An 18,120-nucleotide genomic window follows, 5' to 3' on the forward strand; every position below is an offset into this window, starting at 1 on the left:
AAAAGAAATGAAGACAGCCTAAGAGACCTCTGGGACAACATTAAACACAACAACATTCACATTATAGGGGTCCCAGAAGGAGAAGAGAGAGAGAAAGGACCAGAGAAAATATCTGAATAGATTATAGTTGAAAACTTCCCTAACATGGGAAAGGAAATAGTCACCCAAGTCCAGGAAGCACAGAGAGTCCCATACAGGAAAAACCCAAGGAGAAACACACCGAGACACATAGTAATCAAATTAGCAAACACTAAAGACAAAGAAAAATTATTGAAGCAGCAAGGGAAAAATGACAAATAACATACAAGGGAACTCCCAAAAGGTTAACAGCTGATTTCTCAGCAGAAACTCTACAAGCCAGAAGGGACTGGCATGACATATTTAAAGTAATGAAAGAGAAGAAACTACAGCCAAGATTACTCTACCCGGCAAGGATCTCATTCAGATTCGATGGAGAAATCAAAAGCTTTACAGACAAGCAAAAGCTAAAAGAATTCAGCACCACCAAACCAGCTCTACAACAAATGCCGAAGGAACATCTCTAAGTGGGAAACACAAGAGAAGAAAAGGACCTACAAAACAAACTCCAAACAATTAAGAAAATGGTAACGGGAACATACATATCGATAATTGCCTTAAACGTGAATGGATTAAATGCTCCTACCAAAAGACGCAGGCTTGATGAATGGATACAAAAACAAGACCCATATATATGCTGTCTACAAGAGACCCACTTCAAACCTAGGGACACATACACAATGAAAGTGAGGGGATGGAAAAAGATATTCCATGATAATGGAAATCAAAAGAAAGCTAGAGTAGCAATACTCATATCAAATAAAACAGACTTTAAAATAACGAATGTTACAAGAGACAAGGAAGGACGTTACATAAAAATCAAGGAATCAATCCAAGAAGAAGATATAACAATTATAAATATGTATGCACCCAAAAAAGGAGCACCTCAATACATAAGGCAATGGCTAACAGCTATAAAAGAGAAAATTGACAGTAACACAGTAATAGTGGGGGACTTGAACACCTCACTTACACCAATGGACAGATCATCCAAACGGAAAATTAATAAGGAAACACAAGCTTTAAAAGACACAATAGACCAGATAGATTTAACGGATATTTATAGGACATTCCATCCAAAATAGCAGATTACACTTTCTTCTCAAGTGCTCATGGAACATTCTCCAGGATAGATCACATCTTGGGTAACAAATCAAGCCAAAGTAAATTTAAGAAAACTGAAATCACATCAAGCATCTTTTCTGACCACAACGCTATGAGATTAGAAATCAAGTACAGGGAAAAAAATGTAAAAGACACAAACACAGTATGTTACTAAATAACCAAGAGATTACTGAAGAAATCAAAGAGGGAATCAAAAAATACCTAGAGACAAATGATAATGAAAACACGATGACCCAAAACCTATGGGATGCAGCAAAAGCAGTTCTAAGAGGGAAGTTTATAGCAATACAATCCTACCTCAAGAAACAAGAAAAATCTCAAGTAAACAATCTAACCTTACACCTAAAGGAACTAGAGAAAGAACAAACAAAACCCAAAGTTAGTAGAAGGAAAGAAATCATAAAGATCAGAGCAGAAATAAATCAAATAGAAACAAAGAAAACAATAGCAAAGATCAATGAAACTAAAAGCTGGTTCTTTGAGAAGATAAACAAAATTGATAAACCATTAGCCAGACTCATCCAGAAAAAGAGGGAGAGGACTCAAGTCAATAAAATTAGAGATGAAAAAGGAGAAGTTACAACAGACACCACAGAAATACAAAGCATCCTAAGAGACTACTACAAGCAACCCTATGCCAATAAAATGGACAACCTGGAAGAAATGGACAAATTCTTACAAGGTATAACCTTCCAAGACAGAACCAGGAAGAAACAGAAAATATGGACAGGCCAATCGCAAGTAATGAAATTGAAACTGTGATTAAAAGTCTTTCAACAAACAAAAGTCCAGGACCAGATGGCTTCACAGGTGAATTCTATCAAACATTTAGAGAAGAGCTAACACCCATCCTTCTCAAACTCTTCCAAACAATTGCAGAGGAAGGAACAATCCCAAACTCATTCTATGAGGCCACCATCACCCTGATACCAAAACCAGACAAAGATACTACAAAAAAAGAAAATTGCAGACCAATATCACTCATGAATGTAGATGCGAAAATCCTCAACAAAATACTAGCAAGCAGAATCCAACAACACATTAAAAGGATCATACACCATGATCAAGTGGGATTTATCCCAGGGATGCAAGGATTCTTCAATATATGCAAATCAATCAATGTGATACACCATATTAAGAAACTGAAGAAGAAAAACCATATGATCATCTCAATAGATGCAGAATAAGCTTTTGACAAAATTCAACACCCATTTATGATAAAAACTCTCCAAAGTGGGCATAGAGGGAACCTACCTCAACATAATAAAAGCCATATACGACAAACCCAGAGCAAACATCATTCTCAATAGTGAAACACTGAAAGCATTTCCTCTAAGATCAGGAACAAGACAAAGATGTCCACTCTCACCACTATTATTCAACATAGTGTTGGAAGTCCTAGCCATGGCAATTAGAGAAGAAAAAGAAATAAAAGGAATATAAATTGGAAAAGAAGAAGTAAAACTGTCACTGTTTGCAGATGACATGGCACTATACATGGAGAATCCTAAAGATGCCACGAGAAAACTACTAGAGCTTATCAATGAATTTGGTAAAGTTGCAGGATACAAAATTAATGCACAAAAATCTCTTGCATTCCTATACACTAATGATGAAAAATCTTAAAGAGAAATTAAGGAAACACTCCCATTTACCATTGCAACAAAAAGAATAAAATACCTAGGAATAAACCTACCTAGGAAGACAAAAGACCTGTATGCAGAAAACTATAAGACACTGATGAAAGAAATTAAAGCTGATACAAACAGATGGAGATATATACCATGTTCTTGGACTGGAGGAATCAATAATGTGAAAATGACTATACAACCCAAAGCAATCTACAGATTCAATGCAATCCCTATCCAATTACCAGTGGCATTTTTTACAGAACTAGAACAAAAAATCTTAAAATTTGTATGGAGACACAAAAGACCCCAAATAGCCAAAGCAGTCTTGAGGGAAAAAAAAAGGAGCTGGAGGAATCAGACTCCCTGACTTCAGACTATACTGCCAAGCCAGTAATCAAGACAATACGGTACTGGCACAGAAACAGAAATATAAATCAATGGAACAGGATAGAAAGCCCAGAGATAAACCCACACACCTATGGTCAACCAATCTATGACAAAGGAGGCAAGGATATAAAATGGAGAAAAACACAGTCTCTTCAATAAGCGGTGCTGGGAAAACTGGACAGCTACATGTAAAAGAATGAAATTAGAACACTCCCTAACACCATACACAAAAATAAACTCAAAATGGATTAGAAACCTAAATGCAAGACCGGACACTATAAAACTCTTAGAGGAAAACATAGGAAGAACACTCTTTGATATAAATCACAGCAAGATCTTTTTTGATCCACCTCCTAGAGTAATGGAAATAAAAACTAAAATAAACAAATGGGAATTAATGAAACTTAAAAGCTTTTGCACAGCAAAGGAAACTACAAACAAGATGAAAAGACAACCCTCAGAATGGGAGAAAATATTTGCAAATGAATCAACGGACAAAGGATTAATCTCCAAAATATATAAACAGCTCATGCAACTCAATATTAAAAAAAAAAACCCAATCCAAAAATGGGCAGAAGACCTAAATAGACATTTCTCCAAAGAAAACATACAGATGGCCAAGAAGCCCATGAAAAGCTGCTCAACATCACTAATTATTAGAGAAATGCAAATCAAAACTACAATGAGGTATCACCTCATACCAGTTAGAATGGGCATCACCAGAAAATCTACAAACAACAAATGCTGGAGAGGGTGTGGAGAAAAGGGAACCCTCTTGCACTGTTGGTGGGAATGTAAATTGATACAGCCACTATGGAGCATAGTATGGAGGTTCCTTAAAAAATTGAAAATAGAATTACCATATGACCCAGCAATCCCACTACTGGGCACATAACCAGAGAAAACCATAATTCAAAAAGATACATGCACCCCAATGTTCATTGCAGCACTGTTTACAATAGCCAGGACATGGAAGCAACCTAAATGCCCATCAACAGACAAATGGATAAAGAAGATGTGGTATATATATACAATGGAATATTACTCAGCCATAAAAAGGAACGAAATTGGGTCATTTGTAGAGACAGGGATGGATTGAGAGACTGTCATACAGAGTGAAGTAAGTCAGAAAGTGAAAAACAAATATTGTATATTAACGCATATACATGGAACCTAGAAAAATGGTACAGATGAACCAGTCTGTAGGGCAGAAATTGAGACACAGATGTAGGGAACAAACGTATGGACACCAAGTGGGGAAGCGGTGGGTGGGGGGTGGTGTGATGCATTGGGATATTGGGATTGACATATATACACTAATATGTATAAAATGGATAACTAATTTTAAAAAATGCAAAAAAAAATTGTGAAAATAGAAAAAAAAAGTGACCAGAATTCTGAAAAATAAACAATGAAAATTAAAAGATTTAACAGAAAGTAAATTATGAAGTACTTTTAAGGTACACAATTACTGTTGATAACAGGAAAGAGTGAGTGGGAGAGCATATCCATTGTCCAAAAGATTATTCATAACATATTGAAAAAGAAAACAAATAATTCCCAAGTCATGAATTTCCATGAAAGAGGAGGCACCCTGGAATACTGAGAAGTATACAATAATATTTAAGTTCATTTAAATGTTACTGGGGAATTTTGCTTCCCCTTCTATTTATGGAACTGCCCTCCTGACACAAAGAGCTAGGAAATCAGATAAAATATGAAATAAACAGTTTTCAAACAGGGGACAGTATGTAGCACAGGACTGTGTTCCCTGTGAAAACAACAAATGAACTAAGCTCTAAAACTACCCTAGCTTACTGCCTAAAGGTGGTTTCAAAGCCACAGCACAGGGAGGGGAAACCAATAGAACCCGGCAGTCATGCCAAGTTAAAGAGACTGAGATGAGAGTTTAAGCAGGCCAAAGTAGCTAAAATTTACAGGACAGTATACTAGAAAGGAAGCAGCTGCACAGAGAGAGGGCTCTGGAGGTAAGCAGAAGGTATCTTCAAGAATATGGCTTAGTAATATTTGTATATGAGGAAGCTCAGTCTCCAAAGGCCAGGAGAAAAAAAACACTCAAAAGCAGCACAGTGAACAGTTCTCAGGTTCACACGGAGCTTGGAACAGTTCACATCCCCACCAGCCAGAGCAGAGAAAGATATAATAATATAAGGGAACTTGGGTAGAGTCTTCAAAGAGTCACATCTTAGTATCCGAGCTAAAGTAGCACCAGAGCAAAAAATATTATGAACTCATCATAAGAAAATATAATAAACAGCCTCAAAACAATCAAAATGATACACAAAAACTAAATGCCAGAACAAAGTCCTACACTCGTTAAAGGAATACTCTAACATTAAGCACTCAACATAAAATCCAGCATCTGGAATCCAATAAAAATTAACAGGCATGCAAAGAAGCAGGAAAATATAGATCCAAAGCAAGATAAAAGTCAATAAACACAAACACAGTAATGATAGAGATGATGGAATTAGCAGACGAGGACCTTAAAATAAATGTAATAGATTTTTAAAAATTTTTCTGAAGGATATAAAGGTAAATATGAAGATAATGAAAATATGAAAACCATCCAGACAGAACTATTGTATAAAAAATACAGTATATGAAAAAACTGAATTGAAATGAAACACATTGGATGTGACTAACTGTAGATTAGACACTGCAGAAAAGATCAGTGAACATGAAGACAGAACAATAGCAGCTATCAAATGAAGCACAGGGGGAAAAAATTGGACAAAAACATAACCAGAGCTTCAGTAGAATATTACCTAGTGGACTAACCCATATGTAATAAAAGTCTCAGAAGGAGAGGAAGGGAAAGGAGAGGGGAAGAAAAGAGCATTTGAAGAAATGCTCTGGCCAAATATTTTACAAATTTTATGAAAATCATAAACTCACAAGCCTAAAGTCTCAACAGACCCCAAGCAAAAGAGGCATAAGGAAAACCCCATCAATGCATATGAAAATCAAATTTCTGAAAACCAGTAGTAAAGAGAAAATTTTAAAGAAAGCTATAGGAAAAAAAAACAACAACAACACATTATGTACAAACAAACCACGATAATAACGACAACAGACTTCTCATTAGAAAGCCAGAAGAAAATGGAAGATACCTTCAATGTGCTGAAAGAAAAACTGTTCCTGGAATTCCCAACGAAAACCGTTCCAAAATGAAGGCATTATAAGCACATGAAAAGATGCTCAATATTATTAGGCATCAAGGAAATGCAATTCAAAACCACAATGAGATACCACTTCATGCCTTTGCTATAATTAAAAAGATGATAACAATCAGAGACCACAAATAACAAATATTAGCTAGGATGTGGAGAAAAAAGAACCCTGTACACTGTTGGTGGGAACAAAAATTGCTGCAACCACTGTGGAAAACAGCACGCAGGTTCCTCAAAAAACTAAAAGTAGAACTACCATATGATCCAGCAATTTGACTTCTTGGGTACATATCCAAAGAAAATGAAAATATTAATTCTAAAAGATACATACACCCCAGTGTTTATAGCACCATTATTTACAATAGCCAAGATATGGAAGCAAACTAAGTGTCCATGAACAGATAAAGGGATAAAGATAACATGAGATACACACCACACACACACACACACACACACACACACACACACACACACACACACACACAATGGAATACTACTCAGCCATTAAAAAAAAGAAAGAAATTCTGCCATTTGCAACAATGTGGCTGGACCTGGAGGGTATTATGCTTAGTGAAATAAGTCAGGCAGAGAAAGACAAATACTGTATATTATCACTTATATGTGGAATCTAAAAAACAAAACAAACCAGTGAATATAACAAAAAATAAACAGACTCACAGGTGAAGATAATGAGGAATGAAAAAATATGAAAACTATCCAGACAGAACTATTGTATAAAAAATAAAATATCTGAAATAAAATGAAATCAAAATGAAGACAGAGAAAACAAAATAGTGGTTATCAGTGAGGACAGGGAAAGGGTATAGTGGCAAGATACGGATAGGGGAGTAAGAGGTAAAAACTAATATGTATAAAATAAATAAGCTACAAGGATATGTTGCACAGCACAAGGGATATAGCCAATATTTTATAATAACTATAAATGAAGTATAATCTATAAAAATTTTGAATCACTATGTTGCACACCTGAAACTACTATAATATTGTAAATCAACTAAACCTCAATTTAAAAAATGTTTAATAGGGCTTCCCTGGTGGCGCAGTGGTTGAGAGTCCGCCTGCCAACGCAAGGGACACTGGTTCGTGCCCCAGTCTGGGAAGATCCCACATGCCGCGGAGCAGCTGGGCCCGTGAGCCATGGCTGCTGAGCCTGCGCGTCCGGAGCCTGTGCTCCGCAACGGGAGAGGCCGCAACAGTGAGAGGCCCGCATACCGCAAAAAAAAAAAAAAATTAATAAATAAAATTTTAAAAAAATAAAAAATGTTTAATAAAGATAATTACAAGCACTGGTGAGAATGTGAAGAAAGTAGAACCCACATACATTGCTGGTAAGAACACAGAATGACACACTTGCTTTAGAAAAGTTTGGCAGTTCCTCAAATAGTTAAATATACGGTTACATACAACCCAGAAATTCCACTCCTAAGTATACACCCAAGAGAGATGAAAACATATGTCAACAGAAAAATTTGTTTATTACAAAGCTGGGACAGAGAAAGTACAAATAAGCCTGGAACATAATGTGGAGCTAGAAACTAGAAAATACTCAAAAAATAGAGGACACATCAAAAGTAATACTAGTGAACAGGAAGGCTTCTGATGGCCAAATGTGGGCAATTTGAGCAACAAAATAAATAACAATAGTAACGCATTATAACCAACAAAGTAAAAACTGATCCTGATATAAACAAATTATAAGTAATTTACATGAGAAAATGGGGGGTTCTTCTTTACAACAGAATTCTAAACAATAGAATTCTAAACAATAGAATTTCCATTGTTCCTTCTATAAATTGTTTCCTCTATAAATATAGAAGACCAACAGAAATTTTTAAATCTCCATTTGGTAAACACCACAATAATAACTATTTCAAACAAGAATCATTAATACACGCCAAAACTGGGGGGCAAAAGTATGAGAAACACAATATTTACATAATTTCAAAGTATCTCCCTAAAAGATATATTTATTAATTGCAATGGAAAATATAGTAAACTTTTCAGTGAAGAAAAGATAAGTGATCAAAGTTAAAATCACCAGTAACTGGACAAATCAACATTGTGTGCTTCCTGATATAATGTACTAAGAAGCACATGTCACTTCTGCATCCAAAAATGCATAATTTGAATTTAATCACAAGGAAATATTAGATAAACCCCAAGGTTTAAGAGCCTACCATAAGAGGTCAGCACTCCTCAAAAGTGTCAAGGACATGAAAGACAAAGTGAGAAACTGTTCTAGGTTAAAGGAAACTAAGGACACAGCAACAATTAAATGCAACATATACGTAATCCTGTATTAGATCCTGGACTAGAAAATGGACATTAGTGAGACAACTGGTAAATCAATGCTAATTTCCTGATTTTTATAACTGTACTATGTTAACATTTGGGGAGTGTAAGCAGACCTCATATAGGAATTTTTTTAACTAGCTTTGCAAGTGTGAAATTTTTTAATTGTGAAACTACTTCAAAAACAATTTTTATTTACTCTTAAGCAAAAAGTCACACAGACTAGGAAGAGGTAGTTCTAATGCATATCCAACAAGGAACCCATACCAGAATTAAAAAACACCTAATTATTACTAAAAAGAAAAAATATCCTTCACAAAAGATGTCCAGTAAACATATTAAAAGATGTTCAAAATCATTAGCTATCACAGGTATGCAAAACGATCATGATACTACACACAAGTATGGCCAAAATGAAAAAGAATGATAATACCAAGTGCTAGTGAGGATGAAGAGAAATTAGAACTCTTTTTTACAATACCAGCATTATAATTGGAATAACCACTTTGGAAAATTATGTGGCGGTATCTAAAGCTATTTAACTCCTAGAGGTGGGGAGTTTGGGGGATAGGGTGAGTGGGGTAAGTGTATCCATTCACCCAACAGAAATGAGTTCTTATATCTACCCACCAAAAGACATGTACATGAATGTTCAAAGCAGCTCTATTCATAATAGACAAAAAAAGGAAACAACCCAAATGCCCATCAATAGCAAAAAGGGTAAATATAGTGTATATTCTCTCAGGCATAATGTTGACTTGTAAAAGATATAAAGAGTGCATAATGTGGGCTTCCCTGGTGGCGCAGTGGTTGAGAGTCCGCCTGCCCATGCAGGGGACGCAGGTTCGTGCCCTGGTCCGGGAAGATCCCACATGCCGCGGAGCAGCTGGGCCCGTGAGCCATGGCTGCTGAGCCTGCGCGTCTGGAGCCTGTGCTCCGCAACGGGAGAGGCCACAACCGTCAGAGGCCCGCGTACCGCAAAAAAGAAAAAAAAAAAAGAGTACATAATGTGTGATTCCATCTGTATCAGGCAAACTAATCAATGTGGTAATAGAAGTTGGAATATGGTTATCCTAGGAAGGAGAGTACCAACTGGGAAGGGGTACAAGGAAGTCTTTTGTGGCACTGGATTTGTTCTAGATCTTGATGTGGGTACTGGTTACATGGGTGAATTAAAATGTAAAAATCTGATATGTACATTTAAAGTTTTCGCATTTTACTGTGTATGTTATACCTCAATTTAAAAAACAAAAACAAAAAAACACTGGGACAAAACAAAAAAAGATTTACTATAGATAACGCCCTGACAGAAGGCCCACTTAAGAAGCCTCTGGAATAATTCAAGTAAAAAATGAGTGGCAAAAAGATGTGAAGAAAATAGATCAGAGAGATATTCAGGTACCAGGTTTGGTGCCCTACTGAAAAATACAGCTGAGGGGAAAGGATGAAAAGATAAATCTCTCAAGCATCTGGGTGGAAAGTAGTATTATTAACCAAGATAGGGAATGCAAGAGGCAACAAGCTCAGTTTTAGACATGTAGGGTGTAGAAATTTAACTGGAGATATTCAGGGCAGTTAGATATATGAATCTGGAACTCAGATGCAACCTGAGCAGGACATATAAATTTAGAAAAGAGAAGCCAACATATGATTAAAATTAGGAGAGGATGAGACTGCCCAGGGAGAAAGTATAAAAGAGAAGACAGCCAAGGACAGAAACCTAATATAGAGCGCAAACACAGGAAGTGTAGCAAGCACAAAAGACTGAAGGAAGAGTTGAGAGAGGTGGGGAGTTACTAACAGTGCCAAATAGGGCAGAGAGGTTAAGTAAGTTAAGGACAAAAAGTGAGTACCAGCTTTGACAATCAGATCATTATTGCCTTTTGCTATAGTTTTTGTCAAAAGCAAACATTTTTAAGAGGTCTTAAATGACCTACAAAAGAGTTAAAATACACAATCTGTACCACGCTGTACCTTCATTTCCACATCAATTTCAAACTAGTTCATGCAAGCAATCTGCAAAAAACAAATTATTAATAGTCATAAGTGGAAGATTACTATTAAGACTTTAAAATTGTAAAAGAAAAATATAATCTATCCCAAGGATAGAATATACATAATTGCTTATTGTTTCTTATATATAATGTATATATAATAAACACTATTCTGTATAAAAAGTGAGTGGCTTTTCTGTATGTGAAATTTTTTATAATCAAATATTGGAAAAAAACTGGCCAGCATGAAAAATAAATATATGCATTAAAGAGAGCATTATTAATTGAGCACCTAGAGATTAATCTTCCTCCAGTGAGTTTCTCGAAGCAATCAAGAATGGAGCCTCTTCAGTAAGAACAAGCAACTAAGAATGAGCCAGGAAGACTTCTCCAGGGAACAAATGGGTGTCATACAAAACTATATTAGGAAAATAGGAAAATAGTAGAATGCAATGGATTAAAGATGGCCACACGTTCTTTTCTACTCCTCCCCTCAAGAGGCTGAGTCTATTTCCCTTCCCTCCTTATCTCACGACTTGCTTTGACTAAAAGAAATAGGTGGGAGTGTTTTGTACCACTGGCACATTTTCACTCTCTTGGGAGTCAGCCACCATGCTATAAAAAAGTTTGGGCTGGAGACCACTTGGAGAGAAAGAAGCCAAGTAAGGGAAGATAGAAATGCCCTAGACTTCCAGCCTGATAAGGCCCCAGCCCTGTGGGTATGGCCATCTTGGACCTTCCAACCCAACTAGCCATCAGCTGAATGCAGCCACATGAAGGATCTCAAGTGAGACCAGCAGAAGACTCACCCAGCTAACCCACAGAATCATGAGAAATATTATTATAAATATTTATCGTTTTAAACCACAAACTTTTGGAGTGGTTTCCTACATAAAAATAGATAACTAAAACACTGAACATAATTACCCTGTGATTTTTTTTTTAAAGCATTTCCTACAATGTTTTCCTCAACAACAGTACATAGCTTTATGGTTGGACTCTGGCAAATTGGGAAAAGGCAAGCTGTAGGAACAACCAAAGGACATTCCCAGAAGTATCAACTAAGCAAGACAAATACTCTCCTGAGGCAGTTGCTGAGTAATGGAACAGAGTATACAGTTGTCCCCCAATATTCATTCTTTCCTCCTTTCATAATAACAGAATTTTTAACTGAACATATGTCCATCAAAATAAAGACTACATATCCTAGCCTTCCTTGAAAGTAAATTCTTATGACTATTCTGGACAAAGGAATGTTACCAGAAGTATGGTGTGGCAGCTTACAGGAAAAAAAAAAATCCCTCTTAGACTGCAGGGCAAGTTGTTTGGTCCTTTCACCCCTCGGATAACCAGTTGTCTGGAATTCACAACACTTTGGTCCATGAGAATGAAAGGCCATTCCCTTGGGATTGCTGAAGCATGAGGTGCAAGGAGCTGGGGTTTCTAAGATTTCATAAAGCAAGGTCAATATACCAATCTATGACTGCAAAATTTACACTTTTACATAAAAAAGAAACTTCTGGGCTTCCCTCGTGGCGCAGTGGTTGAGAGTCCGCCTGCCAATGCAGGGGACGCGGGTTCGTGCCCGGGTCCGGGAAGATCCCACATGCCGCGGAGCGGCTGGGCCCGTGAGCCATGGACGCTGAGCCTGCGCGTCCGGAGCCTGTGCTCCGCAATGGGAGAGGCCACAACAGTGAGAGGCCCGCGTACCACAAAAAAAAAAAAAAAAAAAAGTAGCCATCAAAACGTGCCTCCTTATCATTAAACCTACACATGGCATCAAGGGCAGAAAAACTATCCATTCACAGATAATTACTGAGTGCCTACCTACTAAGTTCCTAACACCAGTCTAGGTGCTAGAAATACAACAAACAAGAACAAGACAATCCTTGCCTTTACGGAACTTAAATTCCAATGAGAAGGGGGCAGGGATGTTAAACATTGATTAAATTAGATAATACACATAAAGTGCTCAGAATAGTGATAGGCATACACTAAATAAGTGTTCAAATAAATATCAACTGTTGTTAGCTATAAATATCTCTCTATGTTTCTAGGTAATCAGCAAACCTTCTTATTCATCCAGTTCTCTAAAAATCAAGAGATTCTTTAGATGGTTTCAGCACTAAATGTCCTTATTTTTGATCAGCAGGCCATCCTTCAGAGAACTGTCCTCTCTCCCCAATCCATTTCTTGTGGGCCTATCCAGAGGTAGACATGCCCAATAAGATTTCCTTACACAGGAATCTATATCACTGGAGAGGCAGCAGGTGATGAGCAACACCCAGAAGTTCAGTTCATATGGCTGAGCTCCACGTGGACCCGTCTCTGCCAGCACTACCCAGGCTCCTGTCCTTCCTGAGGCCTGGCTGTTCAGCTTGTCCTTCAATGCTCTCCTTCCAATAAGTCTCTTTTTCTTGCTTAAAACAGCAAGAATTTGTGTTGCTTACGAAGAACCCTACCTGATACAGTTAGGCAATGTAAGATCATTCTAAAAAAAGGGGTGTTCATAACCAAACACAATTGCCAAAACTCATTGAACTGCGCGTTATTAAAATGAGTGAATTTTACTGTTTATAAAGTATATGTCAATAAAACTGGGGGAAAGTGGGAGGAGTATTTAATTTAAAAGCATAAATAGCACATTTATACCGGATAATAAAATATTCTAGGTTATTTTCCTTTATATATTGACTTTATTATGCTCTATGCTAAAAAACTCATACAGGGAACATTTTTTAAGATGGCCCATTTTAAATCAGTCCCATTTAAAGTCAAGCTGCATTGACTGCAATGATTCTAGAATGAAAGAAGTATGTTAATATCTAAAAACTATGTCTTGCTTACTAACGCAATAAAGTTCACAACATGCATAACGATCATATCTTGCTTTCAAGTTTATTGACAGCACCCTACAGTACTTTGCTTAATTATTTGTTTTGCTTATATTCCCACTCTCTATTTAGTCTTACTTTGCAAGCAGCCTATATCACAGCAGGAAACCCCCTCAAAATGCAAACCTCTCCAGCTCCAGACTGAAATTAGGACAGCCCCACTTGTCATGTTTTACATTACAAGAATTTCAGAACTGCCTTACTTGGTCACACCATGCTCCATTCACTAAGCAATCTCTATGACAGGGGCTCCTAGGAACACGTGAAAGAACGTCCTACCTGCCACCAATCTAAAAGCCTAAAGCACATTCCAAAATACCTTCCGTCCTCTTAATAAATCCATATTGGATCTGTTACTCCTTAGTACACCCTAATCACTTCTGAGACATTTTACATTTTAAGGTTAGTAAAAGGTATAAAATAGAAGGGCAAATAATGAAAAAAGTAGACTTTGAACAACCAAGTTGCATGTGTACAGATTTATATAATAAACCCCACAAGTATTTCCTAATTAGTCTTATTTGCAGTAATAATTCACTTTAATTTTAAACATTACAAAACTCAAAATTTTATTCTCACAACTTTCAGATTTAGCCACTTTATAAGATACCCTTTTAGCACATAACTTCCAATATTAAGTTCAAACTTGTCACCTTCTTTTCTAGTAAAAATTCAGCCATCTGATCCCTGATCTCCCAAAAATCTAATCAAATTTATAATGGGGCTTTTAAAACTATTTCCTAAAGTATCCTACTGCATGGCCTCTGGTAGCCAGCCTAAGTACCCTATGGAGCCAGCCAGCATGAAAATCTAATTTAAACTACTCTAATTCCTCATAAATTCAATACTGTGTATCTCCCAACAGTGTTTCTGGCAAACCAGGGCTGATCTGGTTCAACTTGATGTTTAAACTCCCACTGCTTCTTCCTCTGAGTTTAGCAAAACAAACAATATAAGTAACTCAAGTTTCAACCCAGTATCTGTGTAGAAAAGCAAAAATAAGATAAGTGTAAATGAAAACCTTGTTTTGCAACATATTAATAGTCCAGCTTCCTAGCCTCTTTTCTTCAATTTAATTTTTTATTACCTCATGAGTTCCCATTTCTACAAGACCCAAAGTATTTACAAAACGAAAATGAGAAAAGCCCAACATTCACCTACCCAACATTTGGCAACCCAACAACACCAATTTTCAAGGAAGTTCCAAATCTTCCAATGATTGGGGGTGGTTTAATTCCATCACCTGCCTTTTTGGGGGGCATCTGAAATGTCAAAACAAACATACATATGAACAAAACTTTTTACTGTCCCCATTGACCAAAAACACATTTCATCACACACAATATATTATTGAATAATAGATTAAGAATACAGCATACTGTATATATCAATCTAAAACTGACACACTTTATTTTTCAACAAAAATGAAAACAAAAAAGTTCTGTTAACAGATCTGATTCTGATAGTTGTCAAAGCAGTCACTCCTGAGAAGTCCTGGAAAACTGATCTAAAAATATGTGGCACCAGAAATCAAAAATAAAATTTAGCTGCCAATCTTCCATCCAGACTGTTCACAAAACATTTTCTTAACCTGACATGTGGTTATATGAATGAAAGCATTTGGAAGCAGGAGCACAGGTAAGAGTGTCAAAGAAAATCCATTCTAGAACCACTAGCAACCGAGTCACCTCCCACCAAACCATTCCCTCAATCTGGAACCTGTTCTTTCCCATTTCGCCCACAAGCACCATTTTTCGCGTGAATGAACACACGCCGGTATCAAGGTCTTTCCAACAAGTTTCTTCCACCTTTGGCACTCTAGTTACGACTCATCAGTCCTCATAAGCAACCTCCTGAATCCACCCTTTGGTTACTTCTAGTCGTAAATGGATCTACTAAGCCTTTTCATTTACAGGTCGAAACTTTTTCGGTCCCTGACAATCTGGCTCTAAGTTTCTCAGGGCAAAATTGAGCCGACTTTAGTACTGCAAACTGAACTCATGAGGACTGCTAACCTCACGTTTTATAAGCTGGGAACTAAAACTATCCCTGTCTTCTGGCTCCAATTGAACCTCCCGGGGCCACGCTGACGCCCTGCTCATGAAGTGATAGCCTCTGATCCCTGACCCCGAGGGCCAGGAATCTCCCTTCTCAGGGTCGTAACTCACAGCTGTTCCCAGCCAAACCCCAGGTCTCCTAAGCACAGCTGCACGAGCAGAGACTTTCCAGTCCTCTGGCCTCCTACCAAGGAGTGGCTGGCCGCCCAGCCAAAGCGAGGTCCCACCCAACATCTTCCCCCTCTGGACTGGGCCACTGGCCGTCCCCGCCTCCGGAGAAGGCTTTCCCCATAGCGTGCCGGGTGAGGCGTGGGCCGCTCCCGGGACACGCGGCCTAGTCCGAGAGCGCCTCATTCATCCACACGCTCCACGCCGCCCTCCGCCCAGGCCGGCCACCCGGCCCTGGCGGGACGCCGGCCTCAGAGCAATGGGCCAGAGTCAAAGACGCGGCGGGGGTCGCGACCACAGGCTCCCTGAGGACCTCACCGTGCTCAGGGCGGACGATGACACAGGCTCCCAGCGGCAGCGGGAAACGGGTCCTACCGGCAGCCGGAGGCCGGGAGGAAGGAGGAGAAAGCGCAGGCCCGGCCCCTCCGCCGAGCGGAATGCACGTCGGCGGCGGCGGCGGCGGCGGCGGCGGCTGCGGCTGCGGCGGCGGCAGCGGAACAGGCGGGCCGGGCGCCGGGCTGCACCTGCGCGCAAGCCGCGCGCCCCACCCCGCTCCGCCCCGCGCTCCCCCCATCCCGTCCCGCCCATTGGTTTGGCCGCGGGAGGCGGGAGAGGGTGGGAGGAGTTGCGCGGCGCCCGAGCTGGCGGGAGCTGGAGAACCGTCCTTGCAGGCCTGAGCCGGTGGCACGCAGGAGCGCGCGTCTTCCGCCATCCCTACACGTGGGGCTTCTCGGCCTCGGATCTCCGCTTCCTTACAGGTGCGCGCCCCGCGTTTCCCGCACACGCTCGCTTGCCGCCCTCCAGCCCCACACTTAACCCGCCGCTTCACCTCGAAGCACCCTCGGCCTGACCGCCCGCGCGGAGGCGGGTCGCCTGAGGTCTGGCGATCAGCCGCGCCAGCCCCGCTTGGCCGCCAGCTGAGTCCTCGGGGACCACGGCCCCAGCTCGCCTCCTTTTCCTATAACGCTCTTCAGTCAGTCCAGATGGTGAGAAGCTGTTAAACTTTCTTAACGGAAAAAAAGGGTTAAGGGTATGATCTAAGGCGTCCTTCGTCGCCTTATTTTTCAGGCGTATTACAGGCACTGGATCCCAGAATGCGTTTAACACAGCCAGTTTCCACACACATCCCGCTCCTTTTCCTCTGGAAGGTTAAGAACAGAAGCCTTTGGAATTTGGGAAACGTTGGTTCCAATCTGGATTCCACTACCCATTAGCCGTTTGACCCTGACCAAAATAATCTCTCTGGGCTTCAGTTTCCTCTGGGATAAAATGAGGCCACTGAGACCCACCTTAAGAGGTTATTGTGAGGATTGAGGATGAATGAGATAATGTGTGTAAACCTTGTAGTAACAGTACCCAACACAGATAGGAAAGGCTCATAAATAGTAATAAAGGCTATTGTTAATATTAGGGTTTCATCTCATCTCACCCCTACCTGACCACCATGAGCTCCATCTGTAGAAGGAATTCATTCATTTAGGTCCTGGCCTTCAGTCAGCATTCAAGTATTTGTTGCAGTGAATGCAATACTTGTCCAAAAATTGTGACACTTTTTTTAGGTGCTTCTTTCAAAGAGACTAGTTTCTAACAAAGGAAAAGTTCTGAGTTGGCTGGTATGGGTATGCCCATTTTACAGATGTGGGAACAAGATCAGAAAGGTTATATAATTTGGATAGAGTCACACAACTAACTGGCAAATGGCAGAAGCCAAATTTCAAGCCCCAATCAAATGGAAAAATCTGTTCCCTTTCAGCCAAAATTCTAATAGGGACTTTTTATAAGCAGCAACGGAGCCATTATTGATAATAAAATTGCATAACATTTTCCTCTTTCCTATGAGAGTGATCTACTGAGATAAGTTAAAAAGCTTTTTCTATAAGTTTGGAAATTCTCAAGGACATGGGCAACTTGATTTGATTTTGGTTTTCTATTATTTTTTCATTATGTCATTGATAAATATGCACCGTTTAAATTCTCCCAATTTAGCTCCCTTGTCACCAGTACCTTGTATTTATAACAATGGGTGTGAGTACACAGTAGGTACGAAACAGAAGGAAGCTAAATAGCCCACATTTTGTACCCAACCTCAGTATAAACGGTTATGAATAGTCCTAACAAAGTAATTCCTAAATTGTTTACTGTTCAGTAGTGAAGTTCTATAGTTGGCTTTCACACTGCTGCTTGTGAAAAGAGAGGAACCATTACCTGAAAAGCTCAAGAATCCCAGAGAGCCCAATCTGCCCAGCAACCAGCCGCTCCAATAGTAATTGAAAATGTTC

General features: G+C 39.2%; 1 protein-coding gene across 2 annotated transcripts in view; it reads right to left on the reverse strand.

Annotated features, from left to right (window-relative positions):
• OLA1 (Obg like ATPase 1) overlaps positions 1–16,278 on the reverse strand; it is a 169,090-nt gene extending 152,812 nt beyond the window's left edge. Inside the window, exons 1-2 of one of the 2 annotated variants that reach the window (XM_065880387.1) lie at positions 16,160–16,278; positions 14,778–14,878 (exon numbers count right to left, since the gene is read on the reverse strand). In XM_065880387.1, coding sequence (XP_065736459.1) covers positions 14,778–14,878 — 101 coding nt within the window. In that variant the 5' untranslated portion in view covers positions 16,160–16,278. Of the gene's footprint in view, positions 1–14,777; positions 14,879–16,159 lie in introns of those variants that run through there. The other variant, XM_065880388.1, reaches the window with a different exon arrangement.
• Positions 16,279–18,120: the final 1,842 nt, after the last annotated feature.

This window comes from Phocoena phocoena, chromosome 7 (genome assembly GCF_963924675.1).
Source record: "Phocoena phocoena chromosome 7, mPhoPho1.1, whole genome shotgun sequence".
NCBI classification, from domain to species: domain Eukaryota; kingdom Metazoa; phylum Chordata; class Mammalia; order Artiodactyla; family Phocoenidae; genus Phocoena; species Phocoena phocoena.